The 24,697-nt window shown below is 35.5% G+C and overlaps 2 protein-coding genes across 5 annotated transcripts; both read left to right on the forward strand.

Annotated features, from left to right (window-relative positions):
• Positions 1-1,317: 1,317 nt before the first annotated feature.
• Positions 1,318-11,205, forward strand: LOC120347851 (solute carrier family 22 member 21-like). The gene is made up of 12 exons (XM_078117683.1): positions 1,318-1,642; positions 2,679-2,782; positions 5,144-5,294; positions 5,534-5,637; positions 5,999-6,153; positions 6,830-6,998; positions 7,419-7,557; positions 7,971-8,104; positions 8,584-8,798; positions 8,922-9,101; positions 9,602-9,746; positions 10,104-11,205. Exons 1-12 carry the CDS (start codon positions 1,469-1,471, stop codon positions 10,231-10,233), a joined length of 1,800 nt encoding a protein of 599 aa, XP_077973809.1. The 5' UTR covers positions 1,318-1,468; the 3' UTR covers positions 10,234-11,205.
• LOC120347080 (solute carrier family 22 member 21-like) lies at positions 10,214-22,908 on the forward strand. 4 transcript variants are annotated; one of them, XM_078117682.1, is made up of 13 exons: positions 10,214-10,321; positions 13,567-13,804; positions 14,960-15,063; positions 16,924-17,074; positions 17,315-17,418; positions 17,685-17,839; positions 18,705-18,873; positions 19,319-19,457; positions 19,875-20,008; positions 20,454-20,668; positions 20,795-20,974; positions 21,332-21,476; positions 22,326-22,908. In XM_078117682.1, the coding sequence occupies exons 2-13, from the start codon at positions 13,631-13,633 to the stop codon at positions 22,456-22,458; spliced, it is 1,803 nt and encodes a 600-aa protein (XP_077973808.1). In that variant the 5' UTR covers positions 10,214-10,321; positions 13,567-13,630; the 3' UTR covers positions 22,459-22,908. The 4 variants fall into 4 exon arrangements, with proteins under 4 accessions (XP_077973808.1, XP_039272845.2, XP_039272850.2 ...); XM_039416911.2 differs by lacking the exon at positions 10,214-10,321 and adding an exon at positions 11,853-12,006 and having other exon boundaries at positions 22,326-22,907; XM_039416916.2 differs by lacking the exons at positions 10,214-10,321; positions 13,567-13,804; positions 14,960-15,063 and adding an exon at positions 11,868-12,006 and having other exon boundaries at positions 22,326-22,903.
• The last annotated feature ends 1,789 nt before the right edge of the window (positions 22,909-24,697 follow it).

The raw sequence follows: 24,697 nt of genomic DNA on the forward strand, positions 1-24,697 counted from the left end.
GAAGTGATGCTCATTAATGAACAACTCTCGACAAAAAAGTGTAGCGCCTGCGACATTATGTCGAAGAGTACTCTCGTTTCTTTGTACTCTATTATTTCAATGACAAACGTCGAACTTTGACAGTGCTATGCACACAGCTTAAAGAATAGTGTGAGTAGTTGATAAATTTTCTCACATGGCTCATACAGATACGATATTAGAATTTCAATCGACGACGGGAACGTAGCTGTAATATAGAGCTGTTTATTGAATATTTAGGTACTTGTAATTGCAACGAACTTACCCGAGTGCCAGTTTAAAATCGATAGATATATACATGTGGAATAAAGGAAATAGTGTACTTACCTATTGTTTTCGCGACTCTATATAATCATTATTTTCTCGACTCTGTATCTGTGACCGCTGAAAAACGTTCGTGTTTTGATTGAGATTCATCGTATCTATGTGTATTGGCGTTATCATAAATTTAACGCGTCATCTATTTGTCGTTTCTTACGATTTGAACACACAAAACAAATCTCGACATCATCGATGTGCTGTTGTGTGTGTAATAATATTGTCACAATAACCTTTCGCGGCATAAGTTTGCTTGTATGAAAGGCATCACGAAAATTGTCCAGTTCGCAATAATGGAAAATATAGAGCATGGCGCATTCGTTGATTGCGAGAATAATTTTACATAACATTACTCTATCCCTTGGTTATTATTATTAATACCACTATTGGGTATGATTTTCCAGACATCGGCAATGTGCCTCTGAAAAGGTTTGCGAGATCGAGTTTTCCACGTCCAGGGTCGATTATGATGAATTCATTTTTGACGTCAATTGATCAACAGCTGACGCAACTCAGTAGAGCATAGTAGTCAGTAAGCGTGACGCGGAAGTCGCGGAAATTCGCGTATGGAAAAGAGATTCATTCTACGTTCTTCTAAATTATTTCCCTAGCGATTGTTTATATATCTGGTCATGCTTGGAACTTTACAGAATACGTCGGTCAAACGCAGACGTTACATTCTTCATCGCATATAAGTGGGCTTATGAGATTCCCGAGTGACTTTCAGTGCATATAAGAAGTAGATTAAACTTGGTATACTTCCTATGCAAAATGTGATTTGATGATGTATATTTCCTAGTATATTTATTTTAAAGTTGATTGTCCCGGACGAAGTCGATCATTTCATCGTTACTAGTTGAGTATTAAACCAATATTTGACAAAAGAACACGTGACTACGCGATTTGCTGCCAGAACATGAAGCAGGACCAATTCACAGGGCTCGCATATTTGAATATAACAATTTATTTTTTGCTTTCAGTTTGTGGCTAGGTCATTAGTCTCGAAAGTAATTGAAGTAGTCGTTTGTTTCGGAAGTTCGTGAATTGCTGATATAGCCGTATTATTTGCAGGTGCCGAATAAAATAGGTGATCTTGTCGTGTTGCTGCAGTGGTTTCGGACTGAATGCTAAAATGGGATCTAATTTTGAGAGTGTTTTGGAAAAAGTCGGTGGTTGGGGAAGATATCAAAGAATAGCCGTGCCCCTAATATGTTTGATGTTTGTTCCTCTCGGCTTTTTCGTTTTCACACCGGTTTTTACCTACCAAACTCCTCCACACAGATGCTTCATAAATGGAGTGGACACGGTATGCGTTTTATATTATTTTATTAACTCAGAAATGTGAAAAATATAGAATAGTCTCGCAATAAAAGTTAATTCTGAAATTTGAAAGCAAATAAGTCGAAAAAACATTCATGTCCAACAACTTCGTAGCTTTATACATTCAGAAAATGTCTTAATAGCTGTAATGTTACGCTCCAATATTAGATTGTTTATTCGACAAAATAGTTGCAAACTGGCGACACAGCGAACACTTCGGATGCAAAATTAAATCTCTTCAATGATCTGTTCATATCGTTTTACTTACTTATAGCTTGTAACCACCAGATTTATCATTAACCAAGCGCCCTGAGCAACTAACGTGTGTAGAAACACTAAAATTATTTAAATTTCACGCAATGATGAGTACCGCGTATGTTTTATTGTATCACTAAATACAGCTTTTCTGTGCAATGCTTATTGTCTCAACATTATATTTGCTGACGACAGTGTAAGTACCAAAGTACGAAATGGCATAAAAAGACAAATAATGCACAGCAGTGTACACTTTTCAGCACTGTCTATTTATCGCACTATACCATCTGCTTACGCAACTCTCGTTAAAAATAAAAAATGAATCACGCGTTTGATCTGAATTGCTGCTCAAACCCGCAATTAATTTTTCTCAGATTGACTGCTCTGGACAGCTGAATTTGAAATACTCTTCGATTCCTCGGCTTGTTGCTCACGTAACTTGTATCGGGGTTACTTTATTTGCAAATAATATTCGTTATGAACATCGAAGGTTGCAAGCCCATTTTGCCCGTCGACAATATTTTTTTTATAATACAATCGCGTATGATGTATGCTGTGTCAAAGAATAAATTTCATGTTTTAAAAGGAACTCTGGGAAATTCTCCAAGAAAAGCTTCCAATAATTTAATCGAATGGTTTATTTTGATCTTTTTTGAAAATTTGACAAATTTGCTACAATATTCTAAGTGTAGTTAGAACTAGTGAAGTGGCGGAATGAACAACAAACATAATATATAATCAGGCAATAACGGAAATTTCATTCATAGGTGGCAGGAAATGCTACCGCCGAAATCAATCACACAGTGCTGGAGTCTTACATACCATACAACTTATCCGAAAATGGAAAATCGGAATTTGCCCGCTGTTCGAGGTTGCGTAGTATTCTAAACCATTTTATTTGTTTTCTGCTACAAGCGTACTGCATTTTGCTCCATTTCATATTTCGTAATTTTCGCAATGAAAATTACAAACTTGGACTATTTATCTGCTAAACTATAAGCTCTCGCATATCCGGTGGAACGTGAATGGGTAACGATATTGTCCAATGCAACTTTTCAGTATTTTTAGTTTCTATTTTTACTACTATTTATTTTTTCATGCTGTCAAATTTATCGTATTCAAATTTCTAAGTGGGTCACAAAATGAAATCCAATCCCAAAGTTTATATATCCGTTTTCTCAACTGAGAAAGAATGGATAGGTACTTATTATTTTGACCTGCTATATTAAGAGACCAACCAAATCAATATTTGCACATTCAGTTTTTGTGATTAGTAGAATTAATAGTACCACGTAAAGCAGATACTTGCCATATTACTTTGTCAACCCTTTGTTACAAATATCCATATACATGTGTCGGTTTTCTAGCTCTTTATTTTGGTTTACTTCTGTCCACCAATTAGTATTAGGGAATATTGAACTATATTTGATATTGAACAATAAATAACGTGTTTAATTTAAAAAAATATGGCTTGGTTTAATTTTTTAACTTCTAATTTATTGTCGCTATCGTAAAAATAAAATTTGATAGCGTACATCAGGGTGGTCCAAACCCCGGCACGAAGGGTCCTTTAATACAGCGGTCGGCAACCACCGGGCCGCGGCCCAGCGCCGGTCCGCGGAAAGGTTACCACCGGTCCGCAGAGAAGTGACACAAAAACAGACAAGACCGTAATAAAATTTCTACAATATAAACACAAATCCTACGATTAATAAACAACAGCCAACCAGACAAACAATTCACTAACAATTGCTATGTCAGTATGTCGCAATAATGCTGGGTCAATTGTTTCCACTACGCCCCTGGAAGAATGTTTCTCATCAGTCCGTACAAGCGATGAGCATATATGATCATTGGGTATAAGATATCTGCAACAAAATAATTCTCGCTAAGAATGTGACCACTCCACTACTGGCTCATTGCTAACCGGTCATGCCTAATCAGTGCTAATTTTATACTTCAGAATCCGGATAATCATAAAGTTAGCACATCGGGCAAAAATAGTTTTGGCAAAACAAACATCAATCAATACCCAGACCAGAGTCAGGAGGTTTACACTATAGGCATTGGTACCTTTCCCGAAATCTTATTAATGTGAGGCCTTGTTTTCAATATTGATAACTACAAAAAGGAAATATCAAAGTAGTCTGGATGTAGTGCGTCAATGTCGACCATATGGGAACAGGAAGTACTGGGGAAAGAATAATGAATTGTTTTGTGCAAACAGGGCCCGATGCGATGAGACGCGCATTTCGTCTCAACTTCGCACCTTTAAGTTGCGCCGAACTCCTTGTCTGGAAAGACGTTATGTTTTTAGTAAAACCACGCCTCTATCGTCAAGCGTGGCCCATGTGACAGCGAGGACGAAACGCAAATATGAAGCAGTAACCAAACGTAATGTTTTGTTATTTTGTTTGTGCTTTAGATATCTTTCTTACAATAAACAAAAGAGCGATGCTCAAATATATGGACACGGAGTAGTACATGTCGGTTCCGGTACCGATATCAAATAAAATCAGCAAAAAAAATAATTCAGTGGAATTTGGAATGAAATTTCATGGGTAATTTAAGAATTATACAAAAGTAATAGCCTCCTTGACTAGAGACAACAGCAATGTTCATCCCCGAGAATTTCGAAGCAATTGGCCCAGTAGTGAATGAGAAAAACGATTTTTTCACGAGGCAACAACAAGCAGAATAAAACGATCCATAGGTCCAATTCGTGCCTAAAGCGCCACCCATACAACATAACAATAAGCTGATTGGGACGGTAAAATCTCATTCTTTATTATATATATTCAAAGTTACTAAACTCGCGGTATTTTGATCATATTTGGCTCTACCCCGACTGCGACCCGTGAGGCCTACTCAAAAAAATTTGCGCTTTTCCAATCGCTACCTCGGACCACCCTGGCGTACATATTTGTTTTAATGCCAAAATGGATTTCCATTTTTTTTATGTGGGGGTTGAAATTTGATCGAATTCAAAGTTCCATAACCATACAGTATTGATGGTCAGTTAGGTGGTCAAATATGAGAAGTACGACCTCGGCTTTACAGTTGGTTGTATTTTCTTCCATAGTTTTTCACGCGGATATCAACGTATCTTTATTTTGTCATTAAGAATATATTCAAAGCAGCCACTTACGAACGGATCGCAGAACGTATTTGCAAAGTCTTACAGTTATTACAAGTCTCATAACTTCTCACTAACTTTTGGTCATTTTAAAAGGTTTGTGATCACCGAATCAACATCATATTGGTATGTTAACACAACAACTACACCTGTGTATCAACAGACCAACACTACCCGAACAATGGAAACATGTCTCGATGGCTGGATTTACATGGACTCAGAAGGTAGAACCAGTGCTACCACCGAGGTATCTTTCTTATATTATTCTATCAGGTAAAATTGTAAAAATACCAAAACTCCCGGGCGCACCATTTTTGTGACTTGTGATAACCACATAATTCTGTCGACTGTTACATGTTTTGCTCGTGGTATTACAGCAGAATCAAATATTTAGAATATTGAAATAAAATATCTGTATGGTAATTTAATTTTCAAAAAATCCTTAGTTATATTACCAGTTTTCCATAGTATTTGTATGATTTTCAGTACAATCTGGTGTGCGATGATGCTTGGAAGAAACCATTACTTACATCGGGTTTGATGATTGGATTGTTCCTTGGAAGCATCATATCAGGACCTATAACCGATAGGTTAATATTACAGAGAAACAGAACTCAAGTCGAACACCATTATATTACGTTATGAACTTAAGTGCAAATAGCTATATTTTCTAATAATGACATGGGTGTCGTAGGTCGGGTAATATTTTTTAGTGTGGAATAAATATATTGCCATCATATCTGTGCATAAAATATACTCGCGTTCCAAGTAACTGGAATTTTTGAAAGATGTTTATATGGCCGTAATTAATATGGTATATGCCTCCCATTTTAAATTAATTTTAATTTTTAAAAATATTATACCACAGAAGGCAATTAAACCGAATAATTGGTCGCAGAAGTATCGAATTGTTGGAATAATTATCACAAAGATAACAATTCAAATACACAGGTTTGGAAGAAGAACTACTTGTCTTGTTAACATGGTATTAAACATAGTCTTGGTGATTGGATTCAGCTTCATTTCATCTTACGAAGCTTTATTGGTTATGATAATTGCTATTGGGACAAGTCATATAATTTGGTATTCTTGTACGTTCGTGTTAGGTGAGTAAATGTGTATTTTCATTCCCTTGCTGAGGATTATGAATATGTTTAAATTGTGACAGTGAACGTTGCCTTTAATACTTAGCCTGTCATGTTCTGTATGTTCGCTTGTTTATAGGTAAATGAAAAATACACGAACATTCTTCTGCATGTGTAATTAAATTTAGAAAATAGGCAGTTGTGAAGGGACCTCGTTTTGTGTTAGCGCAGATTTCATAATTATATACCTCAATCGGTCAGCAGTATTTAATAAAACGCTGCGAGACCAAAGTTAAATCGGCCTACTTGACATCTGAACGCTCACTTATAAAAATCATCTTTAAAAAACTTGCCAAGTTTTTTTTGCAACGAACTAGATAAGAAACGTTTTTGATCAAAGTTCGATAATATTTGTTGTAATTCTAGAATAGAATGTGATTTAAAACAGCATTTCGTTATATTGCTGCAAAAATTCCGCATGCTTACGATAATATTATTCATGGTATTTTCAATACATTATTGAAAATGCAGTATAAGCATGCAATTAAGGGATTTCAGAGGGTTTCGCAATATACCTATGACGTTGCTTGGGAACAACATTTCCCATTTCATAGAGTTTGTTTATTTCATTGTTTAATATTACTTGTTTAATCTATCGCAACAATGTGTCTCCTATGTCCATTTCATTTCATGGCAGCGCAAGAACTCGTTGACAGAAAACACCGAGCCCTTGTAGCCTGTATGGTTAACGTTATATATGCTATTGGATACATGCTTCTGCCAGCAGTTGCATACATTTTTAAAGATTGGCGTTGGATTATAAGATCCCTTGGTCTTGGCAGTGCAATTTTTCTCCCGTACATTTTGTGAGTAATTTGTTAACTTCTTTGCGACAAAACTTCTTTTTTCTAAATACCGTTTAACTTCCAGGAACAGACTCGTTAATATAGATAAGTTAAAAGATTATCTGTTTTAAATTTCTGGTGTATTTTGAAAATCGCATAGTGACATATAACCAGTTCCATTTTAGATCTGCATGACGCACAGCATTTAATCATCTTAAGTGACCAAATATGTCGCGAGAATCTGAATTTGATCGTTTCCTTTCCCTGTTTTTGTATAGTAATTCAGTGCATTAACTTAAAGCACAAAAAGAATGGATGCCTTTGTTATGTTAAGCAATACAAGTAAAATTATTCCTAATTAGGATTATAACACTTAGTTTTTTTTCAAACTTGGATTGTATTCGTATAGATATCTCATAATCATGCTTGTTTATACCTCAGCCTCCTTCCGGAATCGCCGAGGTGGCTTGCTTCACAAGGACGGATTGATGAAGCAATTAAAGTATTAAAACAAATTGCAGTAGTAAACGGAGTAAATCAAACGGTATTGCAAGACCTAAACACAAACAACATGGAACTGGTAAGTAATTTATAATCATCACCATGTTGTGTAACATGATAGCAACAGTGAGGGCATGTTCATTCTCACTTGTTTGCTCATGCATGTGGCTTGTACAATTAAAATCGGATGAAATAATCACTGTTTCCACTGCGTTCTCGATCCTTTCTGTCAATTAACGTTTATGTTTATGTCATATCATATCTTTTCGACTAGAAACATTCATGAAGCATTAAACAAAATTTCATCATTTTGAAATTTCATATCATTCTGGTGTTCCGATGCAAAACATTCCAGTCCGTTTTGACCAATAAAACCTTTTGGATACATTTATCGCAAAAATTCCCATTGCCACTTAAGATTGTTCTCCCAATTCAGTATTCAAGAAAGTCAAATGATTTTTAATTTGTTTTCTTTCTATACAACGTTACAAGGGAGAAAATCTTCTTGAAAAAACAAAAGACAAAAACAATGCAAACAAACAGCGTGAGAGGAGAAGAAGTTCTGTGCAAGTTTTAGCAAAGAATTCCGTGATGAGAAGACGATCAGTAATGATATGTTGGGTTTGGTAAAAACTATTATACTTTTTCGTGTCAATCGTAAACGTCAACTAAACATCTGTCTTCTGATTCATATAAACTCTTTTTTTCTACCCCGTAGCACAGTCCATTGAAATTATGTACTTTAACACATGGGTATACATAATATGAGTTCATCCCACTGTCTATGAATCCAAAACAGCTCAACGAAATTAATTTATGAAAATAGGTGGGCTATGTAGGCTTTCTACAAGTAGATTCATACAAATAAGTTGTTCATTTCATACTTTCATTACAATAAACCATAACAATATTTGACTGATAGCTATAGTTACTTTATCTGTTAGTTTTTGATGTTTACACTTATGATTTTAAATTGTAATCTGTCATTTAGCAAAGACGCTGAGAAGATGAAAAAATTAATGTTTCGAGTTGAATATGTCATGTTTTTGGTAAAAATAATCACGTTGCAATGTGTGTAGTACATCATATCTTTGTTTCTTTCCAGGAACGTAACCTTTCTCTGCTATTATGCACTTGGTCTCAACACCTCGAATTTGGGCGGAAGCAACTATCTAAATTGCTTTGCCGCAGCGGCTTTGGAAATTCCATGCCATTTTCTCGTAGTTGTTGCAATTCAGAAAGCTGGACGAAGATCAAGTCTTACTACCTTCCTAGGACTCGCAGGAATATTTGTTGCGCTTTCGCCTGCATTTCAAAATTGTAAGTTCAATAATATTGGATTTGTATCCTTGTGTACTTAAATATTGTACTTAAATTGCTTGTAACTTATTAATAAATTTCAAGCATACTTTCGATGACTTTAAAATTGCGATCTTTTTACAGTTGAAGGAGTCTCTATAACGTTTGCCATGTTGGGTAAATTTTTTGCTTCGTCGGCAATGGGAATTCTGTATTTATACACATCTGAACTGTATCCTACTCTTCTTCGAAACACTGGCATCGGAATCGCATCAATGACGTCACGGTTTGGCAGTATCTGTGCTCCATTCCTTGTATTTGCAGGTGGAACATTCAATTGAATGAAAAATTAACTAAAGTAATGAGCACCCTGAGAGGTTTTTCGTCTAGTGCAGGGGTTCTCATCCTTTTTCCTGTTAAGTACTCCCGAGTCATGAAATAATCAACATGATCCCCCGTGAAATTATGAAAACTCAACTGCCATCCAAGAACCCTGAAAATCTTCTCGTGACCCCCTGGGGGTGAATGCGCGTTCCTTTATTTATGTTTCCTATGAAGTTATCTTCATAAAATATTTGAATATCTACTTACTCGTGTTGAATGTAGAAAAGCATGAGCTGCAGATTGTGTTTCTAGAACCGCTGACTTAACCCAACAGAATTACCATGTTATTTTCTTTTGTTCTCCGCCATTTTAGGATGAAAATTATTGCTGTGCTCAGTTGTTGCTTCCACGATAATTGAATACATATTTAAAATAAATAACTATAGTGCGATTGAAGATTTAATAAGAAATGCATGTTGTAACTTAGCAATATTTTCCAGGGGAAAATGGTAGAAGGAATATACCTTTTTATGTTATGGCGGCTTTGGGAATATCAACTGCTGGACTCTGTTTATTGTTACCAGAAACAAAACAATCTTCTTTACCCGACACCATGAAGGATGCAATTGATTTGGAAAAATTTAGGTGGGTGTACTGTATATAAGATATCATAAGCAGAACCCATACTATGTGTCTAAATTGTGAGATTGAATTTCTATTCCAGTCAGAAAGTCGTCCATACATGACATTAGAATTAATTTGACCCGACTTTTATGGCATAGTTTATATAATTATTAAAATATTACTCAAGTTTTTAATAAACCGACACTAGATTTAGCTCTTTCCAGAAATATATTTATAAATCGAAATATTCCGAAAACGATGCTTGTTTTTGCTTATTTGATAAAGTTATAAAAAAATAAGTATTGTCGTTTAGTTTTAGTTGTCACATCAAATATTAAGAGGAAATTAATTTGTACAAAATGCGATACGATTTTCCAGATTATTTTTGTCTTCACGAAAAAAGAACCGCAATGAGAGTCAAGCTGCTTTGACCAAAGGTGACGAATACGATGACGTCATACATGACTTTGAAGATGAACAAAGCAAAGCTGTAGAGATAAATGTTTAAAAATTACGCATCGCATTCTGCTCCTGGACAAGCAGCTATCTATATCCACTTGGCAAAGATTTTCATATTCGAAGGCACTAAAAAGATAGTACGATGTCTTTGTCGCTGTTTGAAGATTTTAGCAAGTATATTTGATTTGGCTTTACCGAACACAAATTAAACTATGAGCTCTCGGCAGTCGGCACTGCGTACATTGATTTAAATATTATTTAATTTATCTCTCTCACCATTTCTTATCTAACTGACAAAGTTGTCAATTATCAAATTTGTCTGAATATGGGCCACTGAACTTAGTATCTGTTACTGTAAGAGAATGGCTAGATTGTTTTCTTCACGAAAGGAAGGGCTTGAGGCGCGTTGAACTTTCGGAAACTGAAACATACCAAGAATAGATGGTTTAAAAAACATCAGTTTTTGGCAAGTTTAATTGGGGTAAGTCTATTAAGTAGGTGAGAAAAGAGTAAACTAACATGAGGCAAATTACACTCAATTATCGCAACACACTCCTTTTGTCGAAGGCTGCCTTGATCGAATTGGTTTTGGATTGTAGTAGGCTAGTGAGCTATGTTTCATGATTTTTCTTGCTCAAAACAGCTCTCTGATATCTCGGATAAACATTCCTGTTGATATATTATGACTTTGGTGTAGATACAAACTTGGCGATAAAAGTGAAATTGAAGGCAAGAAATTTTCGAAATTATTATTCCGGCAGCGTGTGCAACTGTCAGAACTCAACGTTTTTGCGTAGTTTCACTTCGTTTTAAGGGGTATTTCAATAAAAAATACAGAAGAAAAATTGATTTTAAAATAAGCCCTTGCTCGATAAAAATAGACTTCAATTTATTCACCAAATTATTTAAGTTGGATGGACTAAACTAGCGATAAAGTGTTTCAATTCTATTTTCAATTTGCTTTTCTTGGGGAGGGCACTGGACAATTGCAGATGATCAGAAATACATTCCACCAAAACAGCACTGTTCCTTTTTCATTGTAAACATTTGTCCATATAGGATCTGTATAAATAGCAAGCTTGAGGTTATTCTGGTAGGACCATTCATCAGAGAATAATAGGCCATGATGTGCATAATCTCAACAAATAAGCTGGTGAATATATTAGACTCATCAAGAAGATTATAGTTGATGTTTAAATCTCGATTTTCAAAATTTTCTGAGGACTTTTGCATGACACCTCGAGTCCCCTCAATTGAAGACAGCATCTATAATTCCACGAATAATGGACAAAATTTTATATCGACTTCAGACGGGACATTGCCGTTTAAATGGGCACCTCCATAAAATAGGATGCCATAATAATGGACTTTGCGATTTCTGTAATGTTCCAGAGACAGTAGAACATTTTCTAATGAAATGTCGTGCATATAGAAATAAAAGACGCATACTAAAGATGAAATGCCGCGATTATGTCATTGATTTTCAACTCAAAGCTATCTTACGCGACCCTAGCATTTTCCCTGCTCTTGTTGATTTTGTGAAATCTACCAAGAGAGTACTATAGGCATATACAAAATTTAGATTTAAATTGTCTGGCGCAAAAGACTTAAATTGTTTGAAGCGCCCTATATTTCCATACAACACACACACACATGACACCTCGAGTGTCAATAGAAAAAACCGACGTAAGTGCGCAAGGATAAGCTCGCTTCTTGAACTAAGTTTGTCGAGATAGCCGATATCCAAGTGACGCTCATTCATGAACCACTCTCGACAAAGAAGTGCAGCGTCTGCGACATTGCACACAGCTTGAACAATAGTGTGAGTATTTGATGAACTTTTTCACGTAGTCGTAGGACATAGGAGATCATACAGATACGATATTAGAATTTCAGTCGACGACGGGAAACGTAGCTGTAATATAGAGCTGTTTATTGAATGTTTAGGTACTTGCAATTGCAACGAACATGTCAGATGCCTAACCCGAGTGCTAATTTATAGCCAATAGATATTTACCTGTGGAATAAAGAAAATAGTGTTCTTACTTCTTATTTTCGCGACTCTATTTAATCATTATTTTCTCGACTCTGTATCTATGACCGCAGAAAAATGGTTGTGGTTTGATTTAGATTTTAAATAACATTACTCTATCTCTGGGTTATTATTATTAATACCACTATTGGGTATGAATTTCCAGACATCGGCAATGTGCCTCTGAAAAGGTTTTAGAATGGAGTTGGGTGGTCGGACTTTTCACATCTAGGGTCGAATATGATGGATTCATTTTTAGCGTCAATTGATCAACAGCTGACGCAACTCAGTAGAGCATAACGTCAGTAAGCGTGTCGCGGAAAGTCGCGTATGGAAAAAAGATTCATTCGACGTTCTTGTGAATTATTTCCCTATCGATTTTTTATATATCTGTTCATGCTTGGGACTTTACAGAATACGTGGGTCAAACGCAGACGTTCCATTCCTGATATCAGTGAGCTTATGAGATTCCCGAATGACTTTTAGTGCATATAAGAAGTAGATTAAGCTTGGTATACTTCGTATGCAAAACGTCATGCGTAGTTGTGTACAACAAAATAATGTTTATCGAATTCTTTGGGACTACTTATGTCTATGATGGTGACCGTACATTTGAACCCACGTACATTTGAACCCATGTGTATATCCACGGGTTCAATCTATATGCGGGTGCTAAAACCCATGGGTTAGGGTTAGTATGGGTTCAACTATCCGTAAAACAAAAAAAAAATCATAGGTACAATAGCATACAGGTACAATTGTCATGGGTTCAAATGTACGTGGGTTCAAATGTAATGGAACCGTCTATGATATGACTATCTGGCAATCATTTGATGATGTACCTAATTGTACAAATGCTGTAAATACTTGATTTTCCAGATGTACCAACATGGGTCAACGGTTCTCGTTGTTGACTACCAAAATTATCGTTTACTCCGACTTCGGTCTTTTACGACATTGTTTATTGATAACTGGAATACGCACGGTTAATGAAATGGGATTAAATGAGATTCTCCAATTAATATGAAATTTGCATTGGTCTGCGTCAAGGCAACCAAATGCTAACAAGTTCGCAACGTACTTTTGCCTAGTATATTTATTTCAAAGTTGATATGCCCAGACGAAGTCGAGCCTTTCAACGTGACTAGTTGAGTATTAATTAAACCAATATTTAACAAAAGAACGCCAGACTACGCGATTTGCTGCCAAAACATGAAGCAGTGCTAATTCACAGCGCTCACACATTTGAATACATCAATTTATTTTTCGGTTAAAGTTTGTGACTAGGTCATTTTGCTTACGTTTGTTTCGAAAGTTTTTAAATTGCTAATATAGCCGTATCATTTGCAGGTGCCGATTAAATTAGGTGATATTGCCGTGTTGCTGCAGTGGTTTCGGACCGGGCTCTACTACAATGGGATCTAATTTTGAAAGTGTTTTGGAAAAAGTCGGTGGTTGGGGAAGATATCAAAAAATAGCCGTGCCTCTAATATGTTTGATGTTTGTTCCCCTCGGATTTTTCGTTTTCACACCGGTTTTCACCTACCAAACCCCTCCGCACAGATGCTTCATAAATGGAGTAGACACGGTATGCGTTTTATATTATTTTATTATCTCGGAAAAGTGAAAAATACAAAATAGCCTCGCAATAAATGGCAATGGCTGAAATTTGTAAGCGAATGAGTCGATTGAAAACAAAACATTCATGTCCAACGACTTCGTCGTTTTATAAATTCAGAAAATGTCTTTGTGGGGAATGGCTTTCGATTTTTTCTCACTTCGTTCCATCATTTGAAAATATACAGCCAACAATTGCTGTAATGTTACGCTTCATTATTAGATTGTTTATTCGATGAAATAGTTGCAAACTGGCGACACGGCGCACATTTCGGATGCAAAATTAAATCTCTTCAATGATCTGTTTGTATCGTTTTACTTACTTATAGCTTGTAACCACCAGATTTATCGTTAACCAAGCGAATCGCCCCGAGCCCGTGTATAGTAGAAACACTAAAATTTATTATATTTCACGCAATGATAGGCCCCGCGTATGTTATTTGTATCACAAATTACAGCTTTTCTGTGCAATGCTTATTGTCTCAACAGTATATTTGCGGACGACAGTGTAAGTACCAAAGTACGAAATGGCATAAAAACACAAATGACGCACAGCAGTGTACACTTTTCAGCACTGTCTATTTATCGCACTACTATACCATATACTTACGCACATCGCAATATCTCTATCATTAACTCCACTAATTCGATAGAGAAGATGTTGGGATCGGAATTGTATTCGTGTTATTCTCGTTCAAAATGGAAAATAACCACGCGTCAGAGTATGATCAGAATTGCTGCTCAAACCCGCGATTAATATTTTAACTTTCTCAGATTGACTGCTCTTGACAGTTGAATTTGAAATACTCTCCGATTCCTCGGCTCGTTGCTCAAGTAACTTGTATCGGGGCTAGTTTATTTGCAAATAATATCCGACAATATATAACCACGTATGATGTATGCTGTGCCGAAGAATAAATTTCATGTTTTAAAAGCAACTCTGGGAAATCCTCCAAGAAAAGCTTCCAATAATTTAATCGAATAGTTTATTTTGATCTTTCTTAAAATTTGCTACAATATTTTCTGTGTAGTTAGAACTAGTGAGGTGGGGAATGTTAATAAGATCAAATCCAAATCATTACAACGAACATATATAATCAGGCAATAACGGAAATTTCATTCATAGGTGGCTGGAAATGCTACCGCCGAAATCAATCACACAGTGCTGGAGTCTTACATACCATACAACCTATCCGAAAATGGAAAATCGGAGTTTGCCCGCTGTTCGAGGTTGCGTAGTATTCTAAACCATTTTATTTGTCTTCTGCTACAAGCGAATTGCATTTTGCTCCATTTCATATTTCTTGATTTTCGCAATGAAATTGACTCACTTAGACTATTTATCTGCTAAACTATATATAGGCTTTTGCAGATCCTGTGGAACGTGAATGGTTAATGACATTGTCCCTTCCGTTGAATATGGAATACCGCTACTTTTTAGTATTTTTATTTTCTACTTTTACTACCAATTTTGGTGCTGTCAAATTTATCGTTTTTGAAATTGAACCCAATCCCAAAATTCACATTTCCATTTCCTCAACTGAGAAAGAATGGAAAGGTATTTATTATTTTGACTTGCTATAATAAGTCAACCAAATCAATATTTGCACATTTAGTGAGTACACTTTTATGATTGGTAGAATTAATATTACTAAAAAAGGAGACACTTGCCATATTACTTTGTCTACCCTTTGTTACAAATATCCATGTGTCGGTTTTCTAGCTCTTCAATTTCGTTTATTTCTGTCCACCAATTAATATTAGGGAATATTGAACTATATTTGATATTGAACAATAGATTACGTGTTTGATTTAAAAAAAATATGGCTTGGTTTAATTTTTTAACTTCTAATTTATTGTCGCTATCGTAAAAATGAAAATTTGATAGCGTACATCAGGGTGGTCCAAACCCCGGCACGCAGGTCGCATGCGTCAAGGCAGTGCCGATATGGGAATGACGTCCTTTGATACGTAAGATCACGTGTCGGCCATTTTTTTTTTATAAATAATCATACGACGACAAGTGAAAAATTGCGCGGAGGAGAAGGAAAGTACTGGGGTAAGCATAATGAATTGTTTTGTGCAAACAGGGCCCGATGTTTTACGCATTTGGTCTCAACTTCGCACTTTTAAGTCGCGCCGAACTCCTTGTCTGGAGAGACGTTATGTTCTCTATTTTCAAGCGTGGCCCATGTGACGGCAGGGACGAAACGCAAATATGAAGCAGTAACCAAACGCAATGTTTTGGTATTTTGTTTGTGTTCTAAATATCTTTCTTACAATAAACAAGAGAGCAATGCTAAAATATATGGACACGGAGTAGTACAGGTATGTCGATTCCGGTACCGATATCAAATAATCTCAGCGTTTCGCGTAATGCCGCGTCAAATTGGAAACCGCCGCCACGCTTGCCGGATTAAAAACCGTGTTCTTCTGAATAAAAAATAATTCAGTGAAATTTGGAATGAAATTTCATAGGGAATTTAAGAATTATACAAAAGTAATAGCCTTCTTGACTAGAGACAACAGCAATCTTCATCCCCGAGAATTTCAAAGCAATTGGCCCAGTAGTGAATGAGAAACGCGATTTTTTCACGAGGCAACAACAAGCAGAATAAAACGATCCATAGTTCCAATTCGTGTCAAAAGCGCCACCCATACAACATAACAATAAGCTGATTTGGACGGTAAAATCGCAGTATTTTGATCATATTTGGCTCTACCCCGACTGCGACCCGTTGGGCCTACTCAAAAAAATCGGACCACCCTGGCGTACATATTTGTTTTAATGCCAAAATTGATTTCCATTTCTATGTGGGGGTTGAAATTCGATCAAATTCAAAGTTCCATAACCATACAGTATTGGTGGTCAGTTCGGTGGTCAAATATGAGAGGTACGACGTCCGCTTAACACTTAGTTGTATTTTCTGACATACATTTTCACGCGGATATTAAGGTATCTGTATTTTGACATTAGGAATATTTTCAAACCAGCAATATACAAACTGATCACAGAACGTATTTGCAAAGTCTTACAATTATTACAAGTCTCAACTACAATTTTTCACTAACTTTCGGTCATTTTAAAAGGTTTGTAATCACCGAATCAACATCATATTGGAATGTTAACACAACGACTACACCTGTGTATCAACAGACCAACACTACCAGATCAATGGAAAAATGTCTCGATGGTTGGATTTACATGGACCCAGAAGGTAGAACCAGTGCTACCACCGAGGTATCTTTCATATATTAATCTATCAGATAAAATTGTAAAAATACCAAAACTCTTTGGCGCACTATTTGTTGTGACTTGTGATCACCACATAATTCGGTCGAGTGTTACGTGTTTTGCTCGTGATATTACAGCAGAATCAAATATTTAGAAAATTAAAATAAAATATCTGTATGGTAATTTATTTTTCAAAAAATCCTTATTAATATCACCAGTTTTCCATAGTATTTGTATGATTTTCAGTACAATCTGGTGTGCGATGATGCTTGGAAGAAACCATTACTTACATCGGGTTTGATGATCGGATTGTTCCTTGGAAGCATCATATCAGGACCTATAACTGATAGGTAAATATTACAGATAAACAGAAGTTGAACGGCATTATATAACGTTGTGAATAAAAGTACAAATAGCTATATTTTCTAGTAATGACATGGATGTCGTGGGTCGGTTAATATTTTTCAGTGTGGATTGAGATATATTGCTATCATATCTATGCATTAAATATACTCGCGTTTCAAGTAACTGGGATTTCATAAAGATATTTATATGGCCGTAAATAATATGGTATATATATATGCCTCCTATTGTGAATTAAAATTTAAATACGCAGGTTTGGAAGAAGAACTACGTGTCTCGTTAACATGGTATTAAACACAGTCTCGGTGATTGGATTCAGCTTCATTTCATCTTACGAAGCTTTATTGGTCATGATAATTGCTATTGGGACAAGTCATATAATTTGGTATTCTTGTACGTTCGTGTTAGGTGAGTAAATGTGTATTTTCATTTCCGTGCTAAAGATTATGAATATGGTTTAACTGTTACAGTGAACGTTGCCTCAAATACTTAGCCTGTCTAGTTCTGTATGTTCGCTTGTTTATAGGTAAATATATATTTATACACGAACATTCTGCTGAATGTGTAATTAAATTTACAGAAAATTAGCAGTTTGGAAAAATGGGACCTTGTTTTGTGTTAGTGCAGATTTCATAATTATATACCTCAATCGGTCAGAGATATTTAATAAAACGCTACGAGACCAAAGTCAAATTGGGCGAATCGCGTCAAACAGAATACATGTGAACAACCGTAACTAGTTATCCGTGTTTCATTCTTGAATACTGGATTAACACACAATTCATTATTTATTGTTTTAAGTAGATTTTAACAACGTTTACCATAATTGGATTCAATAACTTGCGGTAAAAATTTCTTTAAAAAAACCTCGCCAATTTTTTTGCAACGAACTACATAAGAAACGTTTTTGATCAAATCTTCGATAATATTTGTCGTAATTTTAGCATAGAATGTGATTTAAGACAACATTTCATAATATTGCGGCAAAAATTCCGCATGCTAACGTTCATATTATTTATGAAATTTTCAATACATTGATGAAAATGCAGTTTGGGCATGCAGTTAAGAGTTTTCGGAGACTTTTGCAATTTCCCTATGTCGTTGCTTGTGAACAATATTTACCATATCATAGAGTTTGTTTATTTCATTGTTTAATATTACTAGTTTAATCTATCGTAACAATGTGTCTCCTGTGTTCATTTCAATGAAAGTAATGATGATATTCTTTAATTATATTCTTCAATTTATTTAAATATATTTCACTCTTTGGCAGCGCAAGAACTCGTTGACAGAAAACACCGAGCCCTTGTCGCCTGTATGATTAACGTTATATATGCTATTGGATACATGCTTCTGCCAGCAGTTGCATACATTTTCAAAGATTGGCGTTGGATTATAAGATCCCTTGGTCTTGGCAGTGCATTTTTTCTTCCGTACATTTTGTGAGTAATTTGTTATCTTTTTTGTGACGAAACTTCTTCTTCTTCTCTCTAGATACCGTTGAACTTCCAGGAACAGACTCGTTAATATATTAAGGTTAAAGTAATATCTGTTTAAACTTCCTGGTGTATTTTGAAGGTCGCATAGTGACATGTAACCAGTTCCATATTAGATCTGCGTGACGCACAGCCTTTAATCATCTCAAGTGACCAAATTATCCAAATATATCGCGAGAATGTGAATTTTGCCGTTTCCTTTCCCTGTTTTTGTATAGTAATTCAGTGCATTAAATTACAGCACAAAATAAATGGATGCCTTTGTTATGTTAAGCAATACAAGTAAAATTATTTTTAATTAGGATTATAACACTTAGTTTTTTTGTTTTTTTTTTAACTTGGATTGTATTCGTACATATATATCTTATAATTATGCTTGTTTATACCTCAGCCTCCTTCCAGAATCGCCGAGGTGGCTTGCTTCACAAGGACGGATTGATGAAGCAATTAAAGTATTAAAACGAATTGCAGTAATAAACGGAGTAGATCAAACGGTATTGCAAGACCTAAACACAAACAACATGGAACTGGTAAGTAATTTATAATCATCACCATGCTGTGTAACATGATAGCAACAGTGAGGGCATGTTCATTCTCACTTGTTTGCTCATGCATGTTGCTTGTGCAATTAGAATCAGATGTTAGATATTCACTGTTTCCACTGCGTTCTCGATCCTTTCTGTCAATTAACGTTTATGTCATATCATATCTTTTCGACTAGAAACATTCATGAAGCATTACAACAAAATTTCATCATTTTGAAATTTCATTCCATTCTGGTGTTCCGATGCACAAGATACCAGTCCGTTTTGCCAAATGCAACCTTTGGGATAACTTTATCGCCAAAATTCTCGTTGCCATTTAAAATTATTTTCCGCAAATCTAATTCAGTATTTAGGAAAGTCAAATGATTTTTAATTTGTTTTCTTTCTATAAAACGTTACAAGGGAGAAAATCTTCTTGAAAAAACAAAAGACAAAAACAATGCAAACAAACAGCGTGAGAGGAGAAGAAGTTCTGTGCAAATTTTAGCAAAGAATTCCGTGATGAGAAGACGATCAATAATGATATGTTGGGTTTGGTAAAAACTATTATACTTTTCCGTGTCCCTCGTAAACGTCAAATAAACATCTGTTCTCTGATTCATATAAATTCTTTCCTTCTACCCCGTAGCACAATCCATTGAAATCATGTACTTTAACACATGGGTATACATGATATGAGTTTATCCAACTGTCTATGAATCCAAAACAGCTCAACAAAATTTATGGAAATAGGTGGGCTATGTAGGCTTTCTACAAGTAGATTCACACAAATAAGTTGTTCATTTCGTACTTTCATTACAATAAACCCTAACATTATTTGACTGAGAGCTATAGTTAATTTATTTCAAATTGTAATCTGTCATTTAGTAAAGACGCTAAGAAGATGAAAAAAATTAAGTTTTGAGTTGAATATGTCATGTTTTTGTTAAAAATAATCACGTTGCAATGTGTGCAGTACATCATATCTTTGTTTCTTTCCAGGAACGTAACTTTTCTCTGCTATTATGCACTTGGTCTCAACACTTCGAATTTGGGCGGAAGCAACTATCTAAATTGCTTTGCCGCAGCGGCTTTGGAAATTCCATGCCATTTTCTCGTAGTTGTAGCAATTCAAAAAGCTGGACGAAGGTCAAGTCTTACTACCTTTCTAGGACTGGCAGGAATATTTGTTGCGCTTTCGCCTGCATTTCAAAATTGTAAGTTCAATATTATTGAATTTGTATGATATGTATCCTTGTGCACTCAAATATTGTACTTAAATTGCTTGTAACTTATTAATAATTTTCCAGCATACTTTCGATGACTTGATGATATTTTTACAGTTGAAGGAGTTTCTATAACGTTTGCCATGTTGGGTAAATTTTTTGCTTCGTCAGCAATGGGAATTCTGTATTTATACACATCTGAACTGTATCCTACTCTTCTTCGAAACACTGGCATCGGAATCGCATCAATGACGTCACGATTTGGCAGTATCTGTGCTCCATTCCTTGTATTTGCAGGTAGAACAATTAATTAAATGAGAAATTAACCAAACACTTTAATAGGTGTTTCTTCTAGTGAATGAATGTAGTTTTATTTATGTTTCCTATGAACTTGTCTATTTAAAATATTTGGATATCTACCTACTAATGTTGAACTTAGGCAAGTAGGAGCTGCAGAGTGTGTTTCCAGAACTGTTTTTGGAAGAATTAAGATTTACTATTGTCTGTAAGATATCTCAGAATGAGCATGTTATTTTCACTTGTTCTCCGCCATTTTGGGATGAAAATCATTGCTGTGCTCAGTGGTTATTTTCACGATAATTGAATACATATTTAAAAAGAAATGCATGTTGTAACTTGGCAATTTTCTTCCAGGGGAAAATGGTGGAAGGAATATACCTTTTTATGTTATGGCGGCTTTGGGAATATCAACTGCTGGACTCTGTTTATTGTTACCAGAAACAAAACAATCTCCTCTACCCGACACCATGAAGGATGCAATTGATTTGGAGAAATTTAGGTGGGTGTACTCAGTGGCGTAGCAAGACTCTCGTGGGCCCCCCGCAAAAATATTTCGTGGAAATGAGCCTAAAAACTCTCGGACATGAGCTAAAACAACACTTCTTTTATTTCGGTAAAAAGCATAACATGTCGCTATTAAAGGCAATGGTAACCAAAAATTTGCCGTTTATCTTGATTACTTGGTTATTTTTTTCATACGTGCTTCCTCTTCTGCGTTTCTGTGCGCCCCTGAGAAATTTTGCTTTCGACATCATTCTGACAGCCTTCGTAATTTTGCCGGTGCGATCAAACCACAAGACGCCGAAAATCGACGACTCCCTGGCATTGTTACGTAACAAAACGATTTGAGCAGAACTAACATCAACGTTATAAGATGTGCATTATTGGTTTTGCAATGCAGCTTTTGATTTTGTGGCTTAAATTTCTAAATTCTAACAGCTTGGGCCCCTTTTCGCTGTGGGCCCTCCCGCGACCGCGGGGGTTGCGGGGGTGGATGCTACGCCACTGGGTGTACTGTAGCCTATATATATGATATCATACGTACAACCTATGCTACATTGTGAGATTGAAATCCTATTCTAGTCAGTAAGTCATCCATACATGACATTGGAAAAAATTTACCTCGACTTTTATGGCATAGTTTACATACCTATTAGAATATTGCTTAATTTTTAATAAAGCGACACTACATACTTCATCACTAATTCCAGAAAACTTGTTTATGGATCGAAATTTTCCGAAATGATGTTTGTTTATGCTGATTTGATAGTACTATCGGTTAGTTTTATTTGTCACATTAAATATTAAGAGGAAATTAATTTGTACAAAATGCGATACGATTTTCCAGATTATTTTTGTCGTCACGAAAAAAGAACCGCAATGAGAGTCAAGCTGCTTTGACCAAGGATGACGAATATGATGACGTCATTCATGAATTTGAAGATGAACAAAGCAAAGCCACTGTAGAGATAAATGTTTGAAATTACCAAATACCAATCCTATTTTAATGTATCTCCACATTCCGCTCCTGGACAAGCAGCTATCGATATCCACTTGGCAAAGATCGGTTTCTGAATTATTCCTTCTGAGCTTTTCATATTTGAAGGTACTGAGAAGTGAGAGTTATGTCCTTGTCGCGCTATTTGAAGATTTTAGCAAGTATGTTTGCTTTGGCTTTAGCGAACACAAATGAAACTATAACCTCACGTCACTAGGTACTTATTCATTTGTGGGCAATATTTTTGCATTTTGGGATTAAAATAATATTTCAATTAGCTTTGCTACCATTTCTTATTCAATTGAAAAAGTATTACACTCGTCCAAATATGGGCCACTGAACCAAATACTGTTTATAAATGACAAGATTGTTTTCTTGGCGAATGAGAAGGGTAGGCACGTGGAACTTACGAAAACAGGAATCATTACAAGAATAGATGGTTTGAAAGAAATTAGTTTTTTGGCAAGTTTAACAGTTTAAAGTCTATTGTATGCAGAGAAGCGATTAAAAAAACAGTTTGTACCAATTTTTTGTTTAATTTTAGTAAAGAAGAGAGAGAAGAAGTAAACTAGCATACAGGCAGATTACGCTCAATTACGCCATGTTTGGCTCCCAACGCCAGTCTGAAATTTCTTTATATGGCAAGTAGGGTTGAGTATTTACGAATACCTGATGATTTCAGAATAGAATATTTTTTCGATTTGAATCTCGAATAATTGAAATATATCAAGAACATAATTGTAAGTGACGGCATATTTGTATGAGACTTTATTATTGTAATGGGTCCAGATATACAAAATACTGAAAACATAGAATCCATCACTCTTTGTGTTTGCTGAGTTATCACACACGAGAATAGACGTTTTTCATCAATACCTCGCTGAAACATTTAAGAAAAAGCCTCTACTTATAATCCAGCGAGGCTTGATCTGAGCTTAGCAGCATAGTGTATAAAGCTGCAAAGAATGTAATCGCAACAATCATTAACGTAAATGTTCTGTAGTGTTACATATGTATAAATTGATAAATATTATTGAGGACAATTTCACAAAAGTACTGATTCACTGAAATACCAGAAACAACATTTTTTAATGGTGCCAGAGGCTACAAAAAGAATGAAAGTGAGCTAGAATGAATTTAATTTTGAGCATTCTTTGCGTTAACGCATCGCTGCGTATAAATGCGTCCGTCCCACGAACGTTTACCTGGGGATTTTTTTGGGGAATTAGGCAACTCGGTGAGTACGAGTATAGGCTTACTTTTACTGTTCTAGTGCCAGCGCTGTTCTAGAGCGCTGCTTCTGAGACTATCTTTTATAAAATGAGAATAACTAAAAAATAAAATGAGATTATATTTCATTCAGACTCAAAATATTTGTAACTCAACATATTTGAGAGAATTATGTTATTAATGTTATGGCCAGGTAAAATATGACGTTGCTCCTGTAGTTTGAAAAATCGGTTCAGAAATTTGTAAGCTTAAACAAGGTTTCATTTTATTATGTTTGAATGATGATCATATTATTAAGCGACTCAGACATGCCTAGCCTAAATGAGGAAGCAGAATGTATTTTATGAGTAAATATTTGCTTATACTGAATTGCTGAATATATAAGGGGCTTTGTATATAGATTCAGATTGTCAGGTATGTCTGTATATGAAGTACCTCGGTGTGGTATATCGCCAAGCATAAAGATAAAAAGTAAAGTAATAAGCATTTTAAAATTTGCATGTCGGTTACAATATTTGACAGTCAACGTGAAGCTGGCGTTTTCTCTTGGAATTTAATTTTCCGTAAAAAATGAGGAACCTTATGAACAATATTTTGGGCGTACCTATTAGCTTATATCGTCTGACGGAACCTTATGGCTAAATAATCGGTCCTCTAGCTATGACTGTCATGTCCTAGATACGCCACTGCGCGACCAATAGCAATTCGAGAAAAAAGTCAAGTTTGTAGATTTTAGCGTATATATATTATATATATATTTGTAATCGACTCCAAATATAATTTGAGGTTAAGCCTTGTACGATATACGCGGATAAACGAAGTTTTTATTGCGACTAGAATTTCTTGTGAACCACTCGGGCGGAACTCTGCAGGGTTAAGGCTTTCTCCATGGCGAGTTGGCAAGTTTTTTCACAAAAAGACGACGTTATCGCTTTCCTTTCTGAAATAACACATTCACTTCACAAATTCTATATGAACATATCTTTTAAATT

This window comes from Styela clava, chromosome 11, assembly GCF_964204865.1.
Source record: "Styela clava chromosome 11, kaStyClav1.hap1.2, whole genome shotgun sequence".
In the NCBI taxonomy this organism is placed as follows: domain Eukaryota; kingdom Metazoa; phylum Chordata; class Ascidiacea; order Stolidobranchia; family Styelidae; genus Styela; species Styela clava.